The 27,961-nt window shown below is 46.4% G+C and overlaps 1 protein-coding gene across 1 annotated transcript; it reads left to right on the forward strand.

Moving 5' to 3' along the window:
- LOC113580469 (adhesion G protein-coupled receptor A3) lies at positions 1-27,961 on the forward strand. The gene is given in 20 exon segments (XM_035519822.1): positions 1-1,137; positions 8,457-8,528; positions 12,073-12,144; positions 15,427-15,498; positions 16,126-16,197; positions 16,419-16,579; positions 17,342-17,555; positions 20,444-20,608; positions 20,830-20,929; positions 20,931-21,032; positions 21,257-21,406; positions 22,059-22,214; positions 22,371-22,571; positions 22,849-23,056; positions 23,311-23,519; positions 23,828-23,952; positions 24,326-24,449; positions 24,821-24,966; positions 25,204-25,299; positions 26,144-27,961. Coding segments are annotated over 20 exon segments (4,134 nt in total). The 5' UTR covers positions 1-916; the 3' UTR covers positions 27,612-27,961.

Here is a 27,961-nt window from a genome sequence, read left to right on the forward strand (position 1 = left end):
AGTAGAGGAACTGGAAGCTGGAGCCTGGAAGAGTTGCATGGGGAATATGGATGGGATACAATGTTCATGGATTTATGCAAAATTATGGACTCGATCAAACAAGGATAGTGCAGTTCTTACTACTGGTTTGCTTGTTCTTGCGCGTTGATGTAGGGGAGCGTGGCTTTAATCGTCCGATACCTGTGGCTGTCGAGGAAACATAATAACTGAAAGAGGGAAAAACTATTCGACGCGTTGTTTTCTAAGAACGTTATTGTTTTCGTGCGGATATGCGTTTAAGTCGTGTTTTCAAGAAGCTAGAAGATGCTGGCACTTGAGTATTATTTGACCGCCGTGGGTGTTGGGAGTCGTTGGCGTGCGGGTAATTAGAAGATCGCAGGGGAAAAGTTCTTGATCGAAGTGCGATCGGATTTCCCGAAGTTTTGCGTTTTTTAAAAAAGCAAATAGCAGCATTTGGTTCACCATCGAGGGCGAGAAAGAAAATAACGTATGCCCGAGTCAAAGTTTACGCTTTTCACTGCAATAGCTTGCTTCGTTGAGCACAATAATCGCGAACTTTTAAAGCGATTAGACCGACGTGATTAGTCGGAATCGCTGAGCGAATCGCTTGGAAAACAAAGGGCACCGACGCTTCTCGGTGTAGAGTAACGTGGAGCGCACAAAGCTATGCTATATCGAAACGTACAGGCGTTATTATTCTGGGCACGCTACTTTCAACATGACCTAAGGAACCCAGCCTACTGTTTTGACTTTTTTCTCTTTTGTGGCCGTGGCTGAGCGTCTCTCGCAGAGATAGCGGCTGTTTTAATGGAACAAACCCAGTAAGGGTGGAGGAGGGGTTTCTTTCATGTTTTACACGTTACACTAAATACTCCCCATCCCCTTCGTGTTTATATCGACAAAAGACGAGCCAGACATGTCGGCCGGGGGTTCCCTTGTCCTTTTATTGGCTTTTGTGCTGCTGCGAGTCGTGAGCTGTGCGGTATCGTCTGACTGTAAATCGTATGACGAGCGCTCCAGAAATGCGGGGAAAAGCTCTCCCTCGGTGGCTACGCCGGACAGGAAGGTCGTCTGCAGCAACATGGAGCTCCATCAGGTCCTCCCTGCGCAGTCCTTTCCGAACAGGACAGTCACACTGTAAGTAAAAGCACCGAAGCTGCGCTGTGACCGTGTCCGCTGCTCTTCTTCTTGTCTCTGCTCGTGTGGACATAACCAGCTACTCCTTTCGGTGTCTAGTGGTTTAGTATCTTAAAAATGACCGGTCCCCGTGCTTGCTTGAAGACCCGTCATGTCCATTTTCGGGGCAAAATCGAGTTGTTTACTACCTCTAATCCAGCGTAGCTATTGCCCCCCTGCAATGGAGAACATTGCATTCACTAATTTATAGTAGGATGAGCACAAACTCACTTTCTGGGCAACACAACAGTTTAGCCCTAGAGGATTTCTTTTCTGTGCTCCTGAGTCCAAACCTAAACTCTGAGTCAATAAATCTTTTGTTCCTTTTTGAGAAGTGTGAGTAATATAAAATGGGATTATATGTTTTGTTGCTACATGAATTACATATGAATGAACTGGAAATCCAATGGATTATGTGCACTGCTGGATACTGCAGTGTTTATCAAGTGTGGGCTGTTTTTTTCTTCATATTGTAACAAGTGCCTTTCCAGCATAGTTCCTTTCACTTAAGTGATCTAATTCTTGAACACGCACAAGCTGTGAACGCAAGCAAACTTGTTAGTTTGTTTCTGTAAGCAGCATGTTTTTGAAGCAAAAAAACAACTTTGATTACTTTCTTACAGTTGGTCTCATCTGGTGTAAAATATGTACATGCCAGAAGTAACAAGCAGAGCCATGCTTGGTGGGGTAGGATAATTCTGAGGGTCCATGACTGACAAGACCCTAACCCGGGCTCTATCAGTTTAGTTAGCATATACTCTTAGTTTCACATGATACAGGAATAATGCTTGCTGTCACATTAAACAGCAAGTGTATGTAGATAATTTAAGGATTATCAATTTCCAGATGACAGTGTTGTCTGATTCAGAATAGCTCTTCCATTATGGAGTAAAAGCATTTCTAAAGCATTACTTTGGGCAAAGGAAATGCTTCGTATTCTGAAAGGTCATTTTATTTTAAACTTTACAGAGCTTTGTTAAATAAACAAAACAGTCAATAGGAAAAGGTTTATCATGTTTCTATTTGCAGGGTCTAAAATTCTAATGGAAAAATGTGGGGATTTTCATGTTTTCTGAATTTTAGAAGGTTGTACTATAGTGTTGTTTTTGCTTTTTGCAACCAACCTAATTCCACTTCATTGTAAAATGGAATCAGATAAGCAAGTGCAACTGGCACATTTAACTGGAAACAGGACAAAATCTGAGTGTCACATTCATGCCTTTTGTGGTACACTCATATTTAAAAGATTAAGATGCTAATTTATTTCTAATTTTTTAATACCTGTCTACTGTACAAAAGCTGCGAGTCATTGTTTTAGAAATTTTGGAATTTGCCACCTATAATGTGCATGTTGTCCTGACCTTTTGAAATATGAAAGATGGAACTCGTTGAATAAGGGGAGTAATTAACCTTCAGCAAGCGTCAAGTCTGTGGTCTCTCTATGGGATGTTTGTGCATTCCAGTGGGAGGCTAAAATCTGAACTCACATTTAACTTGCTTAGTCCCACTGGCTTCATGAGCATGAATCGTGGAATTCAGACCAAACAAATCTGTCCATGCGGTAGTTCTGTGTACTGCGTAATTCAAATTGGAAGTGGAATCAAATTTTTGGTGTTTGTTTAGAATTTGCTAATCTTTCTTTTGTTTTAGCAGGCCTTTGTGCTTTCATTTGTGCATAAAGAAAAAAAGAAATGGAAAAAGTTAGTCAGTTGTGATGGTCTTTTGATATAAAATACTATATAGCCTAAATGTCTCAAATAGATCTTGTTCTTGCTGACAGTGTGTAGTGACCTTAGAGAAAGGTGTACTCCTGTACTACTAACGTGTCCGTGTAGTTAACTAGGGGAGACGATGACTGCTAGGGCCTCGTCTGACCCCAACAATCACGTACCTCCTGGGGCCTGTACTGGGACCTCCAGTTCCACACACACACACACACACACACACACACACACACACACACACAAAATCATCCAGGCTGTTTGGTTTATTTCATTGTCCTCGGCAGTTAACTGGGCAGAGCAGTTAGGTTGAGAGTTTTTTTTCTCAATGCCGCACACCTTTCAGGGGTCTCTCACAATTGTAGAAAACATCATTGTTTGTTTGTTTTTTCACATCACATGTGATTTTTAAAAATATATATTTTTATGGTGTGGAGGGGTGTGTTGGCAATGGTCGGTTTACACCTTAAACTTGAAAGGGAAATCTCACCCCCTAAGTTCTGTGAAATACCTTTGGAAGGGAGAATGTTTAATATCAGGGCAGTGTTTCATGCTGGTGTTCTGCTCTTTTGTGGAAGTGTTGTTCTTGGGGGTTTTTCCCCAACGTGAGATTTCAACCCTAGATAAAATTACAGGCAGTATTTCTCAGCTTGTTCCCCTTCAAAGACACTCTTCTTTTGGACTTGGGCTCTGACCATAATGAAGCAGCAATCTTTCACCACTGCTGTGTCATTCTGAGCGGCGGTGACACTGCACTGACGGTTAACAGACAGGCAGACACTACAGCATATCACTTGTGGGGTTTTTTTCTGTCTTTTAGAATCTACCATGTCTGTGTCTCGGACACGCACACATACGTTCATACGTTTTTTTTTTGTATGCCTTGCTGATTGTGTGTACACACAGCTGTGAGTCTTGGGTGTCTTTTTGAAGGCCGTGGTGAGTGTGTATGTTCACACACACGCACCCCCACGCAGGCCCACAATCACCCTCTACATGCACCTGGCTGCTTCTCTCTCCTTAACACACACCTGCTGCCCATAGCAAACCACTGTACCATGACGGATTTCCACCCAGTGTAGGAAAATCCTGGTTTGACAGTCCAGCAGTCCTGTTAAATGTTGTTTCACAGCAAGATGGGATCATCTGGGATGATGTGAACGATGGACAGTTCCAAGCCAGCCCGAGTCTGTCACGCAGCCAATCCTCCCTCTAGCTACACCCAAAATGTCCCGTTTTTGTCATGTGTAAACAAAAAAAAAGGAACATTTGACATGCTTCTTATTTTGACAAAATTGTATATATCTTTTTTTTTTTTTATCCCACACTTTCTACCTCGTAAAGAGACTTCACTATTTTGGACAGATGTGTCACACTAAAATGTGTTGCATCAGATGGTAGAGTACTTGACTCCTTTGCTTAACTTGTTTAGCTGCTGCCTCATGAAGAGGTGAACTGGGATCATTTGAAGTGTTTGTGTAAGCGGTGCCCAGGCTAAGAGGATTGGTTCCGGCATGCAGCTGTTTGCCTTTACTCAGACACTATTAGGAGTCTAGTTGAATTGTTGATTTTCTTTCTTTATTCTGACTGTTTCTTTTCATTTTTCAAATTCATTTTCCACTGGTCCGAGAGATCAGAGGTGTTGTGGGATGATTTCTTCTGTAAATGGGGGGTAGGTTGGTGTTACCTCAGGTCTTTAGGCTTTCCAAAAGGATGTAAAATGACTTGAACGTTTTGCTTATAGAGAATATTACTTTACCATGTGAGCTATGATGTGACCGCCATTTGCTAGTCATACCGTGACCTACTGTAAGTGAAGGGGAAACCTCTTTTCTTAGTGTCTTTTAGTGTTACACTACCCGTTCAGTTGTGAATGAACAAATATTTGTGATATTTGCTTCTATTTTCTTGATTAAGAGCTGAACAAGAATCTTGATTCTACCTCAGGAAAAACCTTTGAATAGGTTTTAGGTCTACAGGACACCAGGCTCTTCAGTATGCCAGATTTCACAGGAAAACAATGCTATCAAATTCCAGTGCATGGATTTGATTTTTGGGTATAATTTTTCAATACCACCAAACAGACAAATGATGTTGCCCAAAGCTCTGTGTATATTTTTGCAATGGAACTGGAAGTGGTGGTATGTGTTACAGCACTGATTTCGTTTCTTTGTGACAAGCACTTTGTTGGTAAAGTCTCTGATTACAGTGCCTCGCAATTTTGCTCTCCACTGGGGGGGTGCCATTTAGCAGTAGTTATACGTGTGTGTGTGTCTGTGTGTGTGTGTGTGTGTGTCTGTGTGTGTGTGTGTGTGTGTGTGTGTGTGTGTGTGTGTGTGTGTGTGTGTGTGTGTGTGTGTGTGTCTGTGTGGATCTGACATGCTTACTGGCTGTTCTTGAGGGTACTTGGTAAGCCTACTTATATCGGCCCATTGACTAAGCTTGTGGCAGAAACCTGGCCCTCCTTCTGCCTCTTGGCTTCATTCACTTCTTTTTGACAGGTATTTTAAGCATTAAATGAGTCTAACCAAAAGCCTATTGTGTGTCATTAGGAAGCTTTCTACATGCTAATAGCACAGGGTTATCAGTCTCTGTCTCATCAATCCTGTGACTTCTTTAGAACTGAGACCGTGTAATCATTAGCCGGTTGTTTTAGGGGGCAAAAAAGGAGCTACGTAAATGGACATGGGTTGTTTTTTTGTTTTGTTTTTTTTCTCCCTCTGCAAAGCTGGAGTGTAGTGAACAAGTCACTGCTGTATGATCTTTATCGTCTTCTGGCCCCATGCCAAAACACGGAGTTCTGATTTCTCGTGCAGTCTATCCCATTTCAAGAGGCTTTTCATACGGTCAGACCTTAATAGCTGATGGACTGTGTTTGGCTTTGAGATGTTCAAGATGTTGTTTCTGACATCTGCTGCACTAGGCTAGGGACTTCTTAAGGGATCATCCACAGAGTTGTGTTAAAGGGGCATCCTCTAATTTTAAACACAGGGTCACCTTAGGGTTATATTCTATCACCAGTATTCTTTCTGTCTACAAAAATGAGATGAAACAGCAGAAGGTTTGTTTTTACCTATTTAAATATGCAGTTGACATTGCCTTAGTTGGCCTGTTCTTATAAGAATGATGACGCTTCAGATTATTTTGGTCATGTTTCAGAATTGGTACACTTGTGTAAATTCCATGTTGATCAACATTGGAAAAAACAACAAAGGATTTTAAATCAATTGTTTAAGTACTTATGAATATACTTTGATCACCAGTTGAATGGTACATTTAATGTTCAACGTGTATGCATGAACATTAGTCAGAGGTCGCCTTTGATTTGGAAATTTAAAGGGGTTGTGGATAGAAATGATATTTTGTTAAGTATGCATTCACTGGATTCTGTGTAATATTTCTGAAATGTGTGGACATCTGTTATCAGCAAATGGAAATGATTTGGCCTGGGTTATTAAAATGTCATTGAAAATTGTAGGCAGTCTGCAGAAGTCAGTCGTTGAGCTCTAGAACAGTCATACTGAGTAATGGCGAGAGAAAGCTAGGATAATTATTAGGGTCCCAAAGCATCTTGTTCATCCCGAGTTAGAGCTGCTCCTCACTGAGTAGCGATACTGAGTGTCCCTGACAAAGATCTATGATGTGTATTTTTCCTTAATGTAATCAAACTTGGCAACAAATTAAATTAATTTACATGCTTTTGAAGGCTATGCATGTCTGTGATGTGCTGCATATTGTGTATGCTGTTTGTTTTTCATACCTGTATTAATGAAACAAATGACTTGGCTGGACAGTAACATGCTATTCTCTTCTAGTCCTATTGTCTTCCATTTACTGGCCATTCATGCAGCATGACTTGACTTGTTTGTGTTCCTTGAGCTGTCCTGGTTGTAGGGAGACCCTCGGGCTCTCGGATTGTTTTTGAATGTCAAGATAACAAGTAGAATGCCGGGGGAGAGTCCTGTCTCCTCGCTTGTAGGGCCCACAGGTCCCAGGGCTCGTTTACATGCCAATTGTCCGAACTTTATTTGTCCTAGGAAAAGGTGGGGGGGTACAGGATTGGACTTCGCTGGAGTCAACAAATTATCCAGACATTTGAGCATCTGTTTACAGAAAAATATAGGAAAGCTCCACCAATATCTGAAACCAAGCCTGTATTGGCCTAAGGAATTGGAAGGCATCACCTCCCAGATGAATGTGTGAGAAGTTGGTGATTTCCAAGGTCTGGTGGAGGACCTCCACAGCTCTCTTAGCCATGTTTTGTCTTCTGCCGCTTGTTCTCTAGGGGAGACGGCCATGCGTAGAACGTTACAGACAGAACTGCCTTTTAGTTGGCCTCCCCAATGCTGATTTACAAGACATTTGTGCATATTTACGCAGTTTTTTCTGAATTATGCTCCCTCTCCTGGGAATTGGCCTGTAAACCAAATTATAGCTGTTTTACTATGAATACTATTTGCAGATAGATGTAACATGCATCCAGATTTACTGCAGACTTGACCTTTTGAGTTTGAAAATACATTTTAAATTCATTGTTCATTAGACTCCCTTGTTGATTACAATTTAAATTCATTGCTCATTAGACAGCCTTGTTTATTACAGTCAGCGTCCATCTTGATTTAACTACTAAGACTGTTCATTAGATTTTATTTTCTCGTTTTTATTCCACCCGTGTTTTATTGCTTACCTCATCCAATATTTAATTCCAGGCTTTTGATGCCAGCTGACCAATAAGCTATGCATTCAGGGCTGCTAATTTTCAGTGCAATCTGTACCCTGGCTAGGATAACCTGGCTTTGCGGCCCATGTTGGGTCAGTGTCTTCCACCAAATCGCGCCAAGAGGTGATGTGATGGTTTGCCATGCACCAGCATTCTGCACATATGGTGTTCGACATGGGGGGGCTGGAGTGTGATTGGGCGAGCACAGGAACCGTTAGCGGCTCTCGCGGGGCCCCGGGCAGAAATATCCATGCCGGCGGAGCAAAGCTGGCCTGCTCGGCAATAAAGCAAGCCTCCAGCAATCGGTAACTACAGCCGCGTGGCCCTGTGAGCGAAGAGCGAGCGTGCAAACTGCATCCTGCCCGGCCATCAGTGAACGGCCTGGCGAGTTTTCCTTTAGCGTGCAGCATCGCTTGCTTAATGTTTGTGTGCAAGCGTTTCCTCCAGAAAATGCTACTTATACATATTCTGGAACGTTTCTCCTGTGACATTTCATCAGATGAACACTTGGTACAGCTGCTTCTCAGCCCCGTGATCCGTGATAGTGGAAGGGAACTGTTGGCATATCCGGCTTACTTATTACACCATCAGATTGGCACGTCTGTACCAGCTGGCACAGGAAAGCGTTAGCCATAATACGGGAAGTAGCGGCCTTATTCAGCTTGTGCTTCACATATTGAATCTGCAGAATCTTCTGCTTGAAGTCTGATGTTTTAGAAAGAGAGTTTGAGAGTTTTCTTTGCTTCAAAACTTTAAAGGCTGAACTATATATATTACTGTTGCATTTCATTTGCATATGATTATGGCTGTTCTAAAAATGCTTTGTTTTGCTTTTGCAGGATTTTAAGCAACAATAAAATCCAGGAACTTCTGAACGGCTCCTTCGCTGGTTTGTCCACGCTCGAGAGACTGTAAGTTCAAGTTACCCTGTATTTCTTGTTATTTGGTGTTCGCTTGTTCTTTTAATGCGCCTTCATTGTTTGGAACCTGTGAAGATATACCACCTTGGCCTGACAAAGTGCGCATCTCATTTAGGAGGGGAAAAAAAACCTACCAGCAACATACAGGTTCATGCAGACCCCGTGAGCATAGACCTAGCGTGAAGGCTGCCAAGAGTAGAGCGAACTATATTAGTCTGTCAGCTGCCAGCACAAGTGCATCAGCGTATTTGAGGAAACTTAAAGTGCCTGTTGAGAGTGGGGGGTTGGTAGAAGGGAAAGTTAATTTTAGTGGCTGTCTGCAGAGAGTGCCATTGTCAGGCCTCAGTCATATCTATGGATACAGTCGGGAACATTGTTGGTCCTAAATGGTTTGCACTGGTTTAGCGATTATTTCCTGCATAGTAACATTTGAATAGTGGGATTGGGATGCTGGGTTTGCTCCAGATCCGTTTGCAAAGTTTCATCTCGTGGGCCAGTGTTGCTGGAGTTAAACGTATTTGCTACATCGTCTTTCCAGAAAATACAGGGAAACATTTGGGTCCTACAGTGTGTCATGGAGTGATTTACTGCCTGAAAATGGCTTCATGCAGATAAAATAACCAGCCCATTAATGGCCTTCGTGCTTCTATAAGGGCTAAAATAACATGATGCAGTCAGACTGGAATTCGAAGGGTATATTTTCCATGTCATTACTGCTATTCCTGCATAAGAAGAAGGTGGGGGGAAAAAAGACAGAAGGCATTTCTGAGGTGTTTCTTGATAACTTGGCAATGATTAGATGCCACTGGCAACCCTGTTCCTTATACAGTACCTTTGACACCAATATGCCCTGGGTTTTCAATGTATTCTGGGTAATCTCACCGTTAACAAAGGCATTAATGCTTGCCCTCTAGGTGTTATTAAGACACAAAATAATTAGAATTGACCCAGTTGGGAATCTGGAAAAAGGACTCTGCTGGATTCTGACTTTTGATGGGATGTCAGGAAGAAACTGTATTCAGAGCAGGGCGGGCTTCACTTTTTGGGAGGTTGTCCTTTCTTGGTTCCCAAAGCAGTCTGAGCACGGCACGGGCCATCTTGACAGGAGCACATCCTGAGCTGCACGGCTTCCATCCTGACAGCCTGGCCCTCCGTATTAAAACACACATTTCCTTGTTTAAACTCTCCACTGTCTTGAGACACTAAAATTCAAGAGAGCTGATGTCTCTCCGATCCCATCAAGGATGTAAACAGCTTTGATCCATCTACGGCTGGAAAGCGGGAGGAATCTGGGCGTGAAAGTCTGCTGCCGCTGAAGCTATGACCCCGTCCCCCCCAATCTCTCTCTCTCTCTCTCTCTCTCTCTCTCTCTCTCTCTCTCTCTCTCTCTCTCTCTCTCTCTCTCTCTCTCTCTCTCTCTCTCTCTCTCTCTCTCTCTCTCTCTCTCTCTCTCTCTCTCTCTCTCTCTCTCTCCCCCCACCCCCTGTCCCTTCCTATACCAGCTCCGTCGCCCTAACGGCACGTGACAACACTCTACTTTTGTTATGCTAACGAAAGGAGCAGAGGCCAGAGGTGTCGGTGGACAGATTCCCCCCCGAGCACTGGGCCTCCGGATGCCTTTGTGAGTGTCGGACTTTTCTTGGTACGGAATAAAGGCTCGGCGTGGTCTGCGGCTCACACCGCAGCCCCCCTGCGTGCTGGAGCAGCAGCTGTTCGCTGCTGGGTGATTGACAGGCAGGAAGGGAGAGCTGACGGAAAAAGAAAAAAAACCCACTATCCACCTTTTGCCTCCAGCTTTCCAGCCATGAAATTGCAGCGCCACCATGGCCGCCGCTCTTTTCTGTTCAATAGGAATGCGCCGAAAGAATTCCTTGTTATTGCTGTCTGAATGGGCACAAAGTTACTGCTTCACTGGGATGGTCTGTATGACTTGGCCCCTCATCTTGAAGCTCATTTGTTTTTAAATATTTACTCATTTTAATGTATATGATAATGACTTGATGAAATGTGTTAGTGCAGTCAGTCCCCAGCATTCTGTGCCGAGTAAGATGGCACTACCATTCCAAATGGACCGTTAACGCCAACTCATCCACAGTGTCTCCCATTTTGGAGGAGAAAGAAGTGTCTGAATTATTTGTTACAGTGCAGCAGAACCTTTCTGCTTGTTGACACTTGCTCGCGATGGAAGCTAGAATTCAGTTCCTGGAGTGGCTGAGGCCAAGAGCTTGATTTTGCTGTCCATGGGTTAAGATGATCTTCTTTTGTCTTTCTACTCCAGAAAGCCACCGAACTTCCCTCAGTGGTGCAGAACAGTCGGTTAAACTTGGATTAAGACTTCCTCAGACCAACAATAACTGACTACCCATTTAAAAGATTCGTGAGGGATCTAGTATATACCTGGCTGTTAGAGGTTGAATGTTTGGACCGTTGTGATGCAATGAGAGCTAAACTAAACTGACTAAAACTGATCCAGTTATGTATTTAATCTGGTGAGAAGTGCCAGGACAGTTTCGGCACTGTAGATGAATTCTTCACTCTTATTCTTGCTGTTGGAGTTTAAGCCCTGTGCAGTTTTCAAACAGTGGCTGCGTGGGTAGGGTGCCTGTCGGTGTACAGGGCATTGTGTGCTCCTGAAGCTCCCTGACTGCCACAGTCGCATGCTCTGCTGCGGAGCTCGGTTTCTCCTGCTTGAGAATACCTTCACGTGGAAAATTAACACCGGTTAAGATGGCCACCATCTGTACAGCCGAGTTCAGTGATGTGCTCCTTTGTACGTATGCCGATCATTTCATGTCATTTCCGATCGCAAAGCTAACCGGTGTATTTGCATTCCCGCTCGTTTATTTGAAGCAGAAGCGTAAAAGCTTTAAAAACGAGAGCCTGCGTATTCCGTTGAACTCCTCTTTCCACGATGTACTCGCCTCTCCCCCTCATCCTGATGAAAGGCCTTCAGCTGTCTGAAAATTACAGCGTCCCCCCGCCGCCCTCCCCAGAACATCAAAACCCATTCCTGTCAGCAGGGCCTGTCTCGTCTCTGCGCTCCTCTCCCACAAACCACAGTGACGAGACCTCAAAAGGGCCCTCGGCCTTTGAGGTATGGAGAAGCCGGGTAGTGCTGAGGGGTTGGGGCAGGGAGGTGCTGCTAGCGGACTAGCAGAGGTCGGATGTGTGGTGTACCTTTTCTTCAACGGCCTGACCTAGGAGGTCACTACACTTGGTGTTCTCCTCCCTGTGCTCTCAGTAGGGTCATTAAAGCCCCGGTATGGGGGTGGCAGCCAGTTTGTCCAAAATGCTAAAAAGGTGCATATGAATTCATTCTTGCATTATTCCATATTGATTTTGGCAGTGATTATAACATGTTGACAAATGATGCCTGATCATCTGTCAGTATTTTGGTTGGGTTTTTTTTGGGTTTATATACTGTTATTAGATTAGATTATGTTTGTTAATGTCATTGAAGTCATTTAAGAACTCGTGTATGATCTGGAGTGAGCTGTAAAACTTCCTGCTTCTTATCTGCCGTTTTCCTTTGTAGGGATATAAAGAACAACTTCATCACCCGCATTGAGCCAGGAGCCTTTCTGAGCCTCACTGCTCTTAAAAGACTGTAAGTACATTTCAAATCAAATCCCTCTCTCTCCATGGGTGTCGTTTACACCAGACTTGAAGATTTGTTCACTCCAGTCTTGAAGTGATTCATTGCATTTTACCAACTGAATGCATTTGTACAGCTGAAAGTCTGCTTATGTGAAGCCAAGGAAATTGAAAATAGTCTGTCTTTGTTCCTGCATTATTAATGCACACATGACAAGGGTGAAGTGTGTGTGTGTGTGTGTGTGTGTGTGTGTGTGCACACATGTATGTGTATGTGCATGTGCACATACTGCAGAAAAGTATCTGTCAACTGTGAATACCTTGTCATTAATTCTAGTAGTTTTGCTCAGGATGAATACCATACCTAATGCATATCCTTGCTGTTTTCCGCAAATGTTTACATCTAAAGAGACTGTGCGTGTATAGGTGGAAAAGTTTGTATGTGTATGCATGTGTGCGTATCTGTTTGTTTTGGCATTCCTTTATGTATATTTCTTAAAGCTCTTATTTTCTGAGCGGCTGGTATTGGAGATTGGAGTGTTTTGGGTTTTTTTCAAAGTTTTATTTGTCGCGTACATAGTCATATATGGTATAACTCGCAGTGAAATGGTTTTGTGACTGCTCTGTACGAGCTGAGGGGATACAGTGCATATAGTGTGTGTGTGTATGTATATATATGTGTGTGTATGTATATATATGTGTGTGTATGTGTATATATATGTGTGTGTATGTATGTATGTATACATACATACATACATACATACATATATATATATATATATATATATATATAATATGCAATTTACAGTTTACAATTTACAGTTACTGCAGTCCTTCATGATGTTATTGACATTGTGTCTGAGTGTATGGCAGTGACCCCATGCCCCTCCAACTTTTTGGCGTGGGGGACGAGTTAAACAAGAAGAGTGGGTTTGTCTGAATCGAGCATATGTGCGGTGAGACGTGAATATATACACACATGCAGAGAGCTTGTGTGCATAGCGGCCCTGTTAGAATGTCACATTTCTTGCCAGTATAAACTATTCCTTGGCTGCCTGAATCGAGAGGTATGCAGCTCCTCTGTGAGAGTATGGCTGTCATCCTAACGTTCTTAAAAAAAAAAAAAAAGGCCAGAGTGGTTTCCCCCTTTTATACCCCACACTGCTGCATAGTTTTAAGGTACCAGTGAGAAGAACTGCTATGCTTTTGGGGTTTAAATGTTGGAAAGATGATGTCCCGAATCCTCAGAACGATAAGACAGTTTGGGTTAAACCCCCTTGTAACTGTAAACAACAATGAAAAGACTTGTGTTTGACGCATACCCCGTGCTGTAGTTTGATTTTGGAAAGGGGAGACACAGGTGATTGACATACGGAGTACACTAGGGGGGAAATTTGCTCAGTCGCATGGTCCGTCAACAAAAGGACCCCTGTGTGCTGGCTCAGCTCAGGCCAGTCTTTAATTTCTCCCGGCTGTTTCTGCTTTGCCCCAAATCGCCTAATTGCGTTTGCCCCGTTACGTTTCGAAGTGAGACATGGCCTCGTCTGCTGCTCCCAATTTTTCTGTCTTCACGTGGGGGTTGGAGCTAGAGAAGGTGCGCTGGGGGTGACAGAAAGGGAGTTTAAAGGAGCACTGTGGAGGTGAGAGATGGCAGGATTAGAGAGATGAGGGAGAGGAGGAATGGAGTGAGATGAATTGATAATGGAAGGAATGAGGGGGAGACGGTGGAGTTTATGAGGAGGGGAGGATGAGGGTAGGATACATAACAGTTTAGATTGAAAAAGGATAGAGTGACGAAGGGTCAAGGGGTTACAGGTGCAGCTATAGCAGTTTCCTGTCAAAGGAGGCCTTACTTTCCATGAGGTGCTAAATTCCTTTGGTTTTTCGCTCCTTTGGAGTGAAATGTCTTCGTTTTCAGCGATACAAAATGATTGGTCTTCTTGATCACAAATGGCCTATAACTGTAATATAGCCCTCCCCCAAAGTAAGCCATTCAGTTAGCAGGGCGACATGCATCAGGTTCTGCACCTCCTGGGTCTAAAGTTAAAATTGCTGATCCCAAGTCAGCTATAAAGGTCTTTCTTAGTTAAACTGAGGTCTCCAGTCTCAAGAGTGGAATATCTTTGCTGTGAATTGTGAATTCCCCCACAGGAAATGGTAACTAGAGTCAACAGGCAGGACTTCAACTGAGCAAGAACCTTAAAACATGTGGTTCTGGCTGTTTCCTAGAGTTAATCACTGTCTGCAGAGCATAGGGAATCCATTCTAACGTGTCATGTTGGCTAGAGGAGTGAAACACCGAGCTCCATCCCATGTGCAGTCGCCACTGCTGGGTGAAGGGGCAGTCCAACTCGAACCTGGCCGATGTAACGCCATCCACCCTCTTCCCCTCAGAGCTGAATTCTCAGTCGCTCGAATAATCCAGAGAATCTAGATAAGAACGTTGAAACTAGCCTGGAATCCTGCAGCAGCAGCTCCTCAGCTGGTGCCAGTGTTGTAAAGCAGCACGTCTCCATGACGACGGGCTGAAAGGTCCGCGTCTGCTCCCAAACACCCTACCATTTTACAGGATGCAGGACTGATGGCAGCTCTCTGTGGTTCCCTGAGGGCCGTGTCCTGAAGCGTTTGCCCATGCAGGATCTTGTGCTATTTCTGCTCCTCTGGAATTGGGTGCATCTTTCGCATATCCGAACGCATGAGGGAGGAGTCAGGATTTATGCTTTACGTCCAGCCGCGAGAACCATCAGCTGCATGAGTCCTTTAGTTCTTTTCAGGGGAATGATTAGTAAAAAGGTTTAAATACCTTTTGCTTTAAAAGACAAATGTAGAACACGCCATGATATTTTGATAGTTACAGTTCTAGGATCTTCCACCAGGATCTTTCTTCTACCATGAAGAAGCCCAAGGCAAAATTAGACTTTCCTAATTAGAAGTTCCTTTGATATGACTGCTGCCTGCAATGTCAAAAAGCGATGGAGCGATAACGGAGGCCGAGAATTATACGAACACACATCGCCAAGAGTTAAGGCTGACGATTGGATTTATGTTGGGGTTTTAATAAGACAAAGATCTTAAAGTCTAAGAATGCACTTGGTGAAAAACACAGGAGCACTGTCAACCTACCATGGCCTCACCCAGTGGCTTTCCTCTGTAAGATTCTGTAAGCATCTAGGCTACTCGGTGCAGGGTTTGATGCTATAAGTTATGCAGAATAGGAAATTTATTATGTGAAATTTTATGTAACATTTCTTCCACCTAAATGTGCCTTTTTTTTGCCCCGCCCCTCCCCCCTTAGAGACCTGTCCAATAACCGCATCGGCTGCCTCAATGTGGATATATTCAAAGGCCTCACAAATCTGGTCAAACTGTAAGTAGAGCTGCCTGTTGTGATATTTGTTTGTTTGCTTGTTGTTTTGTGTTGGTATGTTTTGAGATTAATTTTAAGATATCAGTTTTGGCTTTAGTGGCAAAGACACTAAAATGTGCATCATGTGATCTAAGATTAACATGTTAGCCTTTGCCTCCCTTGGGTGTAGACATGCATGTATTAGTGTGTCACACCCACCCCCCAGTTTGGGGGTAAAATGACCCCTGCTATCTTAATTAAGTCTCTCAAACGACATTAGAATTAAGCTGTTGAGGAACTGGGGGGGGGGGGTATTGATTAGATCCCCGGGTCCACAACAAAGTGTATGCAGAGACCACGGTGATGCACCGGCTCTGAGAATTGTGAAATCAATCAGGTTGAGTGTCCCTTGAACAATCTAAATGAAAGATTAAAGTCCATCCTCTTGAGCGCTGACTCATCAAATTGGCCTTGGCCAGGACTGACAGTGTGGGCAGCAAACTTTGCGTTAGATGACCTCAGTTAGTTCTCCGCGAACTGGGTCACAATATATGACCAATCTAATATAGAGGCCACTTAGCATTGCAGAATTTCACCCGTGCTCGTCCTGAGCCGTGTTGTGGCAGTCAAGCTGTGCTTTTGTTTCAGAAACCTTTCGGGGAACATGTTTTCGTCACTGGCCCAAGGGACATTTGACAGCCTCGTCTCCCTTAAGACACTGTGAGTAAATTGACAAATGTGGAAGAAATTATTTTATTTTATTTTTTTGTATCGGTCCACCAAATCGGGTGTATTTCAATCCCAGGACTGAAGGCTTTGTCTGCAAGCCCTGACGTACCACAAATGTAACGCAAGCACTGCAGAGGGAGAAATAAAAGGTGCACCATGTCGTGCTTTGTTGCCTGCTATGCCTGTCGACTTGTTTTCCTTCTGTGTCTCAGGGAGTTCCAGAGCCCTTTTCTCCTGTGTGACTGTAACCTGCAGTGGCTGGTGCGCTGGACCAAAGAGCGGAGCGTGGCGGTGAAGGACACCCGCTGCTCGTACCCGCGCTCTCTCCAGGGCCAGCTCCTGACCGCCCTCAAGCCGGACATGCTCACCTGTGGTACGCGCGCGTTCACGCACCCTGGCGCACGCGCTGCAGTGCTCGCATGTGACTGATGTCTTTTCCTAACTGTATGCGTTCACACACATTTGAGAGTGGCAGTATGTGGGTCATGAAAGAATGTTGCATATGTGCTGTAGAAGTAAGAGAAGCCATTAAATGTAGATCATGGGTAGTTTTTTTTTTTTTTTTTTGGTTTTATTACAGTGTTCCAGGGTGTTGTATGCAAATGAAGCACTCCTATTCTTAACCTATGTCCAGGGCCTAGTGCAGACTGCTCAGCTAGATGGCAGATAAGCTTGGCACACAACAAACCCCCCCCCCCCCCCCTTCTTTGCAGAGGTTGTGCAATATAAAGATTGATAAGAGCGTGACTCAATGGCACAATGAAGAGACTGTCTGGCTGCTTTCCCAGACACAGATTAAGTCCAGGTCTAGTCCCCTTGGTGAAAAATCGCCCTTCCTGACAGGCCTTAATACGTCTGTGGAAACTGCTTCGCGATGACGTTTTGATGTTGACCGTTAACCATTATTGGTGAAAGATGGTTAAAATGTTAGGGATTTAAAATGGCAGTTTAAAGTTTAAAGCTGTTGGTAACGTATATAGAGACCCACTCAATGGCCCTGGAAGGGACCAAGCGATAAAGATAAATAGAAGTGTAAGTAAGTGCCACGCCGTCTCCTTCCGTGAGATCTCTTGGCTTGCCTCTCTCTCTCTCTCTCTCTCTCTCTCATATTCTCACTCTCCCTCTCTCTGTTCAGATGCACCCCTGGAGTTGCCCTCATTTCAAATGACCCCATCTCAGCATCAGATAGTGTTCCAAGGTGACAGCCTGCCCTTCCAGTGCATGGCCTCCTTTGTGGATGAGGACATGCAAGTGCTTTGGTACCAGGACGGCAAGATGGTGGAGCCGGATGCCACGCAGGGCATCTACATCGAGAAGAGCATGGTGCAGAACTGCTCGCTCATTGCCAGGTAAATGCAGGCGGGCTCGGAGCTGAGGATGCAAGGAGGAAGTTTTGAGTGGTACCTTTTTTTTGTTTTGTTTTTAAGTTATTGTTATTGATGAGTAAATCATAGTTGAAAATGATACAAAGTCACTGATACAAATGGCCATCACCAAGTTTTTACCCCATACAAAACATAAAAACAAACCCGTCCCCACCAAGGAGGGATTAACAAAAAAGGAGGGTGAGGAATTTTTTTAAATGCACTAGGAAGAGTGCCAACTTCAACCCTGGCAGGATGGTAGTTTTGGAAGTGTCTTAAAATGATCAGTGAAAGGCTGTTGGCACCAATTAAACAAAGCCCTGCACTCTCTAAAACTAACTTAATCTTCTCCAGACATGGAGAAAACACCACGTCTGTCAGCTAAAGGGAGCAGGCTGGAGGAGTGGTAGACTTCCAGCTGATGAGTGTTCTCCACCACGCCAAAAGAATCGTCAGGATCTAAACATAGTAGAATCAGCAGAAAGGCCAAAAGGGGACAAACATTTTTAAGAGTTTTGTTAAAAAATCTCTCCAGCTTCTTATATGATCAAAACACGAGAGAGAGAACTGCTGGATCAGTGTCGCAGTGAGGACTGCTCGAGCTAACGTCTGGATACATCTTAGCCAGCCTGGCCTTATACGTATAAGCTCTGAGTAGCTATCCGAGCTGCATTAAGTTCAAATGTGCACACAAGGAGGAAGAATTAAATCTTTCCACAACGTCTGCTGCTCGCCAATCCTAATCCAACTCCGCCTTGACTGCACCTTCCGTTTGGGCCTTGTCCACACTAACATGGGTAAATTGGAAAACGCTGTTTTTTTGTGTTTTGGCTAAACTGGTGTTTCGAGGCTGTTTTCCAGAGGTTTCCGCAATAAACACAAAAACGATGGACAAAATGAATGTGTGACCTTTTGACGCCTATGTCATAGCATTCCTATGTCACACTCCTTTGTTTACCTGCTGCAGTTGCGTGCAGACCCAGCAGCCGACATATAGAAAAAATTGTGAGGGAGGAAGAAAAAGGATAAATGGCTTTTTTGTCTGGACAGACAATGTCGAGCAGCTACACATGAAACTAAAATGCCTACTGCAGTAAACAGTGTGACAAAAGGTTCTGCCATTTTGTAACTGTGGAAGTCACATGACGACATCGCATAAAAGATACATTTTCCCTGATCCACATTATAACGCTAAAGCTGCGTTTTCAGAATTAACGACTTTGGAGAGCATATTGGGATGCATTTTTAGTGTTGGAAAGTGCAATTTTAGTGTGGTTGAATAGGCAGAACGCAAAAACATGTTTTCGGATTCACCTCTGTGGACTAGGCCGTAGGCCTAGTATATTAATTTCAGAAAGAGATAAAATGATCTTGTGAAGCACAGAAATGACCCCTTATAAAAAACAAAGGTACATTTTTAGGCTGCTGTGGAAATGAAGCAAAGGCAGTTTGTGTGCAATTTGGAACTTGAAAATGGCAAAACAAATGAGTTCTGGAAAGTTGGAATTTTAAGCATACTATCAGAACGCTGCAACAGGTGTCATTATAAGTCCTTAAAAGAGCTAATACTCAATTTGTCCCAGTTTAAAAACGTGGGATCAAAACTTGAAGGTGTGAATAGGTTATTCATGTATAGGACTAGGGCTAGAAGTTGCAGGAAAAAAAGAAAAAAAGTTTGGTGGAACTGAGCCCAGATGTTTAAGGTAGATGGAACTAAAGGATTAGAAGAGAAGGAAGAGGGGGAGGAGGAGGCGGAAATTCCAGAGCTCCAGGCGATGAAGAATGACGAGAGAGTGATCCGAATGCACACCACCTTTCAGGAAAATGAAACCAAAAAGCAGTTTGTCTACTGGCTACAGAAGAACAATTAAGAAAATTGGGCCCTTTCCCCACTGTAAATAAACTCATCGATAACTTTGTTTTATGAAGAAAGAAAAATGATTTAGGTAAGAACAGTGGAAGGCTATTAAATATCCAGGTGTTTGCTTTTATTTTTATATATATATATATATATATATATATATATATATATATAATTATTTTTATTTTTTTTCCCTTTTCAACCCCGTCTGCATGAGAGAGCGTGAGACTCCCCTGCTGAAAGTCCCTGTTCAGTTTGGTGATTAAAGGAGTAAAATTGCCATCCTGGATAGAAAATGTTGACATGTAACACTAACACCCAAGTGTTGAAAACCGTCTGGGTGGTACCTTTTGAAGATCTCCAGCTGGGATCATCGAATGGCATCCTCCAGCCTCAACTCGTCCCCGGCTCAGGACTATGAAGCTGTGGCGTTATAATATCATACTTCTGGTTTCTTGTTTTTTTTTGTTTTTTTTCTTCCAAAAATAATGGTTATGCTCCGCAACAAAGTGATGAAATATGGTGATATTCGTTGCTGGTTGCTTGGTTACTTGCAGTGTACATTTTGTACATTATTTATATTTCGTTGGATCGTATCGCTTCCCTTGCAAACCGCCGGCTGCGTTGCGGGTGTGCCCCTAAAATTTGACCGCGTTTCACTGCCTAGTAAAAGTGAACACAGTGCTAAACTACCTCTAAGCCCTGAGGACCACCACTCAACACTGCTTTGAAAATAAGACCTATTCAGTACATTTAAAGTAACAGGCCTCCAGTGAATATCGGTACCTGTTTTTCGCTATTGATCATTGTAATTATCACAATGTACATGTGATGTTAAAGAATAGATGGGTGAGCAGGTTCAGGTAATATTACAGAATAACGGGTCTGTCCCTTCTCTTTTGTAACCAGTATGTGTAGCGAGCCCTGCTGTGGCTCAGGAGGCCGGGAGATGACCTCATTCCCTTGCCCGTTTCTTGTCATTTGAGTATTCCTTTGTCTCCTCCCCGTGCAGCGCCCTGACCATCTCCAACATCCAGCCGGGCTTCACCGGCGACTGGGAGTGCCGCGTGCGCACCAGCCGGGGCAACAACACCCGCACGGTCCACATCGTGGTCCTGGAGAGCACGGCCAAATACTGCACCCCCGAACGGGTCTCCAACAACAAGGGAGAGTACAAGTGAGTGCAACAGACCTGTGTGCTTCCCTCTGCAATGAATAGGGTTAGGGTTGGGTTTAAAACGCGTGTTCCTGACGTAAAACTCTGGTTCCGGCATTTCAGCCATTTGCTGCCCTCTAGTGGTCAGAGGAGCTGTGTGCGTAGCAGAGTTTGCGCTAAAGCCACTGTCTGTCCAGGTCTCTACACAGCGGTTCGGTCATGACTTTGTCCGGTGCCTGCAGGTGGCCCCGCACGCTGGCAGGAATCACGGCGTACCTGCCCTGTGCTCGGCAAGTGACGGCGCAGGGATCTACTCGGGTGGCTCGGGCGGAAGACCGCCGCCGCCCGCAGGCGCTGCAACCGCAGCGGGCGCTGGGCCGAGGAGGACTACACCCGCTGCGAGTACATGAAGGACACCACCCGCGTGCTCCACATCATCAACCAGGTGCAAGGCCGCATGTACACACACGCACAGGCTCATGGGTCATGGTTCTCCCAGTAACCTCACACGCCCTTTTGGGAGCCTCTTGGGGGTGGGGGGGTAAACGCTGTGAAATAACGCAACCCGATGCCAGCAATGTCACAACATTATTCCGAGACCACTTTTTCTTAAAAAAGCAGTATTGATTTGTGTTGAATTGCTCGGGCTTCTGTTCCTCGCGGGAGCAGATGGCACTGAACCTGACCAACGCCGTGCACACGGCACAGCAGCTCCTGGTATACACCGTGGAAGCCCCCAAGTTCTCCGACAAGGTGGACGTCATCTTCGTGGCCGAGATGATTGAGAAGATCGGGACGTTCGCCGAGAAGTATAAAGAGGTGAGGTAGCCAACGATGCGCGTGCTGGCAAGCATACGAGAAAGCACTTCGGTGTGTCACTGTGATGGTTTTAAGGTTTGGGCCTGTCCAATCTAATGGTTACTTGGTTTAACTCTTATATTATCTTCAGGCCTGTGGTTAAGTAACTTCGAATAATTCATTTCCAAAATTTCTTGAAGACTTTTAAGACAATGTTTGTGCTTCACCGGACCAGACTATCCTGAAGTCTGAAACTTTGGCTGCTCCATACTTACTTTACCATGTCCAAGGCTATCATTAAGCCCCTGGATGCTAAACCCGACCGTGTAGACCGAGCTTAGCTCAATAAGGGGATTTTTTCTAGACAGTGCCACTCTAACCCTTATTGTGAAAGCCCCCCCCATTGGTTCGCAATGCGTAGTGTATTCTAATGCTGATCTTATAAAGTAATGATGCACGTGTCTCCACGACTGTATGAGTTGTGCTGAACCCGAACCCCCACACCCTCCCCAACAATCCGTCCTTTCGTCCTTTGAGTTCTAGGATCCCCGTTTCTCTTGTGGGTATAGTTTCCCGAGATCTACACGTCTCTGCGCAATAAACACCTGTACATGCTTTACCGGCATGCTGCACGGTTCTCACTGGTGCGGGGGGGTGGGGCCTCGTGTCTCAGCTAGGGGACGTGATGGTGGACATCTCCAGTAACCTGATGCTGACAGACGAGCGTGTGCTGTGGATGGCACAGAAGGAGGCGCGCGCCTGCTCACGCATCGTGGACAGCCTGCAGAGGATCGCAGCTCCACGCCTGGCCACCGGCTCTTACTACACAGTAAGTACCGCGCAGCACTCCCGCTTACAGTTGTCACCAGGGAAATCAGTAAAAAGGGGACAGATTGATTAGGTGCTGCCCACTGTTTGGTTTAGCTTCACGTATTCTGATTCTCTGTCTGTTTTTGGTTGGTGGCATTGTTTACTGCCTTAACAGAACTCTCACAACATTGCACTGGAGGCACACGTGATCAAGGCCAGCAGCTTTAATGGCATGACCTGCACATTGTACCAGAAGGTGGCGCCAGAGCGCCCCATGATTCCCCACCTGGGCCCTCTAAACCCTGACGTTAACCTGGGCCGCCAGCTCAGCTTTAAATGCAACGTCACCAGCAATCTCTCTGCACTGGCGTTAAAGGTCTGCAGCTTTTATTTATTTTGCACACGGTTGGTGTTTTTCTGGAGCAGTTTTTTTTTTTTCTTCCTGTAGAGTATATGCTACGAATTTTATGGTGAAGTCGCTGTACAGCCAAGAAGATATATGTAGTCTGATTAAGTGGCCTGATTTAAATCATTTGAAATCATCAGAGGACATTTGAAATCCTCCGAGGTTCATTGGTAATCTAATGTGCAAGTGTCTTTCATGTTTCACTACTGCACACTCGTTGATGGAACGCCCCCCCGCCTGCGTGCAGAACACGATAGTAGAGGCGTCCGTGCAGTTCCCTGCAGCCCTCTTTCCCTCGCTGGCCGAGCCTGGCACGGCCGACGACACCGCCTACAAGCTCCAGCTCCTGGCCTTCCGCAACGGCAAGCTCTTTCCTCCGACGGGCAACTCCAGCGTGCTGGCCGAAGGCAGCAAGCGCAGAAGCGTGGTCACTCCCGTCATCCTCGCCAAGATCGGTAAGGTCCGATCACTCGGGACACGGGTGCCGCCCCCCAGTAACGTCGCCCTGGCAACACGGAGGGTACTGCATGCGCTGCTGCGGTTCATGCCTGCCCCTCGTCACAGAATGTGTCTGATCATTTTCAACGTGTCCGCCCGCCTGAGTGTTTGGATATCGAAGCCGTTATTATCGAAGGCATTGGCGGTGAGTTTCAGTGGCGAGGTTAATGAAATGGGAGTGGGAGCTGAGTTTGTTTCTGTGTCCGTTCAGAGGGCGTCCCGCCGAAGCCCCTGCTCAGCTCAATCAACGTGACCTTGCGTAGGTTCCTTCAGGGCTCCAACCCCGTGGCAGGTCGTTGGGACGTCACCGCCCTCGACGGCCAGGGCGGCTGGCAGTCAGACGGCTGCGTCGTCCTTCACCACGACGACAACTTCACCACGCTGTCCTGCGACTCGCTCAGCAACTATGCCCTGTTGATGGTAAGGTAGGGGGCAAAGAATCCTCAAAGTTCTCTCTCAAAAATGTCGAGTTCTCACCAGACTATCAATGTCATCCAGTTCAAGACTGTTCGGTGGTCCGTGTCTGCTTTGGTCTGTTATTTCTGTTGTGTCTTTGACCCTTGAGGGGGACACACATTACAAAGTCATTGCATGCCTTGGCAATGATTGGGCCACGTGTCTTTTGCTTTGGGGCAAACATATAATGTTTCTGACCAAAGTTTGCAAAGCCCTCAGAATTGCATGAAATGTTTAATAAAGATTTTTGCATCGTGTTTCTTCTTTGACAGGATCTGAGCAGGACGGAGATGATCGAGTACAACTTTAAGCCTCTCCATGCAATCATCTATGCCACAGCCATCGTACTCATGCTCTGTCTGCTGGCTGTCATCGTCAGCTACGTCTACCACCACCGGTACGAACCAAGGAGTTGTGGCCCTCCATCAAAGGCCAAACATAAGGGTCCAGTCAGAGCGCTGCTCCTAGAGCCCCCTGCTCTGAACAGTATGATCCGCTCAGTATGAGCCGCTGTCCGGACTCACGACACCAGATGATCGAATCTTATTCAGTCGTATGCAGTGCATTCCAGACTGAATTAATTCTAACACCTTCGACTTACACTCGGGTAACTGAGTGAGATTCCTAATGCTCCATTCCAGCATGCCTCCATCCTCTTCAAACCGGTACCGGCATCCGGAACCGTCACAGTAAGGTTTTTGTCGGCGGGGCGCACTGGGTTCGGCTGGCACATCGCATCACTTTGGTGCCTTGTTTCCGTGTGTCCACAGGTCCGTGCGCATCAGCAAGAAGTGCTGGCACATGTTGGTGAACCTGTGTCTGCACGTCCTCCTCACATGTGCTGCCTATGCCGGGGGCATCAACCAGACACGCTACACCAGTGTTTGCCAAGCGGTAGGACCTCCCACCTTCCCACTCCTTTCAACCTGACCATCTACTGCTCGGAGCGTTTAATAATGGCAACATGAAATATTTAAGGTTTTTTGCTTGGTTTTTTTTCTGTTGATGCCCGTAGAGGCAAAGAGGGTTGAATGTAGCTGTAGTTTGGAATCTTTAAATCGGGGGTGTCTAGCTGCAGGCCTGCAGAGCCACAGTACTGCACTGTGTCCTGATTTGACTCCTGAGGTCAACAAACAGCCTCTTTTTCAAGAGAAACAGACCAGGCAGTAACCCTGCTATAGTCACACCGACTGCTTCACTTATAAAGGGTTAAATACTTTATGGAGATTTGTAATCGTGTGTGTGTGTGTGTGTGTGTCTGTCAGGTGGGCATAGTGCTGCACTACTCCACTCTGGCTACAGCCTTGTGGTCGGGAGTCACGGCACGGAACATCTACAAGCAGGTCACGCGCAAGACCAAGATCTATGAAGAGCTGGAGGAGCCTCCTCCCCCACCCAGGCCCATGCTGAGGTACAGGACTACATTTCCCATGACAGGAGAGGTGCTTGCACAGTACAGGGAATAATCATACCACTCTTTGTAGATATGTACTTGAGGATGCATGTTTTTTTCCCCCAACACAGTCTTTTATTTGGCTTTACAAATGTGGGTGTCAGCAGTCATGTCGCACATTAGCAGGCCTAGATGTAGCTAGGGCTGGATATCACGGTGGGTAATAACATGAAAACACTCTGCCTTCCTTTCCAGGTTCTACCTGATAGGTGGAGGGATCCCGATAATTGTTTGTGGCATCACCGCTGCCGCTAACGTCAAGAACTACGGCAGCCGCAGCGGAGCACCTTAGTAAGTATGGCCCGTCGGGTCAACTGCCTGGATCAGGTGACAGCTGAGGAAAACCAGCTCCATATGAGCTGCTGAATAAATGGCTCTTAACTGCCAGTGGGTGGGGGTACGGCCCGGGGTGGCGGAGTAGCACAAGAACAGTAATAAAGCACGATGGCATGCTTGAATGGAGCGCAGAGCGCAGGTGTACGTTTCGATACGCTATAGGCCACGCCTTTGTCGGCGTACGCTTTCTCACTTGTAAGAGAAGAGACGTCGGCGTGTCGGTCCCCGAGAGGTTATCGCAGAGCCCACGCTGCCATAGCTCGCTGCAGCTGTCACGGTCGTATCTCCGCACTCCCACAGGCTTAAATAACAACAGACAGTGTGTTGTTTAGGGATGGCGTGTGCTGCCCACCCGTTACCGAGCGAATAACGGAGGCGAAAAAGTAGAGGCCCTCTGAAGGTCTGCGTTCGCAGCTCCGCAACTCTATTCTTGGGGCATGCCTGGTCACAGGGCGTCTGCCACCTGTTCGCTTTTGCACAGCAGCGGAGCGATCCGGTAAGCCGCACCATCTGAGGTCCTTCTGGAGATTAATTAATCTTGTGTCGCCGAGACAACTGCCAAATGATGAATGCGGAGATGCGGTTCTGTGGACAGACTCTGGCAAAAATGAACCGCAATCTAAACGTTTGCCCATATGACCGATGGAGCTTTGATCGCACAGATCTCTGCATGCGCCTGCGTGTTTTTGTATTCTTTACGGGCTTTACGATCAGTAAATATTTAGTAGCATGTTACCTTTCCCCCTTTTTTGTGATGTAGTTAAACGAAGGCTAACGGAAGCGTGTTGTGTTTCCTTAGCTGTTGGATGGCGTGGGAGCCCAGTCTGGGCGCGTTCTACGGCCCAGTAGTTTTCATCATCTTCGTGGACTGCATGTATTTCCTCCGCGTCCTCCTGCAGCTGCACAGACATCCAGAGAGGCGCTTCGAGCTGAAGGAGCAGGCAGAGGAGCAGCAGCGGCTGTCCGCGGCGGAAACCGCCGAGGTCGGCCCGGGCCACGCCGAGTCCTCGCCCGCTGTGGGCGAGCCGCCCGTGCTGCTGTCAGCGCTGGAGAACGAACACACGTTCGCCGCCCAGCTGTCGGGCGTGGCCGGCACCCTGGCCCTCTGCACCTTGCTGTGGGTGTTTGGCGCCTTGGCTGTTTCGCAGGAGCACCCGGCTGATTTGGTGTTTGCCTGCCTGTTCGGCGCGGCTGCCCTGGCGCTGGGGGCGTTCCTGGTGGGGCACCACTGCGTAACGCGCCAAGACATGCGGCAGCACTGGACACAGGCCTGTTGCCTTGGGAGGCGGAGCTACGCCCCGCAGGTCGATGCCCTTCTCGGCCCAGGGGCCGCCGCCGCCGAAACGCCGCCGACGGGAAACGTCGAGGGGGGGAGGTGTCCTGCCAGCGGCACAGAGTCGTCCTGCACCAATAAGAGTGCGCCGAGCCTGCTCAACTCCGCCCAGGGCTGCAAGATAACTAATCTGCAAGTGGAGGCTGCGCAGTGCAAGGGTGTCCCTGCACCAGCCAATGGCGCCGTCCTATTGGATAACAGCCTGACCGAGCATTCGCTGGACACCGAGATCAAGATGCACGTATCACCAATTGAGGTCCAATACCGGCCCGTGAGCACCAACGGTCTCCCCGGCATGGGCAGTGCCAGCGTCAACGGGCACCCGGTGCGGCACCACAAGAACCGGGCGCGGGCACACCGCGCCAGCCGCCTGACCGTTTTGCGTGAGTATGCGTACGACGTGCCCACCAGCGTGGAGGGCAGTGTGCAGAGTGCCCCCCACAGGAGGCACCACCACCACGACAGCGTGCATGCCCGCAACAGCCGGCGAGCGGCATACCTGGCGTACCGCGAGCGCCAGCAAAGCCAGCTGCAGCAGGACAGCAGCGATGCAGGCACCAGCCTGCCCCGCCGGCCGCGCCTTCAAGACAGGACCGCCTGCAAGGCGTTGGGCAACAGCCTCACCGCCAGCCTTGGGAACGGCCTCGCAGGCAGCCTGGCCAACGGCCTCGGCAACGGCCAAAGCAATGGCGTTAGTAACGGAGGTGCGGCAGGGGAGGACGCCGAAACACACACTCCGAGCCCGGTCAACGGCTGCCCAAAGCAGTCCCTCACCGTCGAACTGGAAGTGCAGCCTAAGTCGTACGGCCTGAACTTGGCGTCAGACAGCGGAACTGCTAAAAGCTTAGAGAGGCCCCAGAACGGTCAACCTATCAATATGGACAGTTCTGGCATCGTTAAGACTGGTTTGTGGAAACATGAAACTACAGTGTAGCGAGTTTTCCCCCTCAAAGACTATTTCCTGTGTAACTGTGAACCTCCTTTTTTATTGCTATTTTACACAAGAGTTTGAAAAAGAATTTTATTATTGGATTGTTTTAAATAAAGGTTGGAGGAAAAGACATATGTTGGCACACCACTTGCCAGTTGTTATAGATGATCTACAAATGGTCTATTTTTGTATCATTTATTTACTGATCTTCTGTGTACATCAGTTTGTATTTGAAAAAAGCACGACCTGCATCCCATGGCAATAGATAGGATTAGTCATATGTTCTAACATGTTTTGGTATAATTAAGCACATAATTTCCAATTGCAACTGCAAAATAAAAATTGGAAAAGAA

The sequence above is a fragment of the Electrophorus electricus genome, chromosome 19 (assembly GCF_013358815.1).
Source record: "Electrophorus electricus isolate fEleEle1 chromosome 19, fEleEle1.pri, whole genome shotgun sequence".
NCBI classification, from domain to species: Eukaryota; Metazoa; Chordata; class Actinopteri; order Gymnotiformes; family Gymnotidae; genus Electrophorus; species Electrophorus electricus.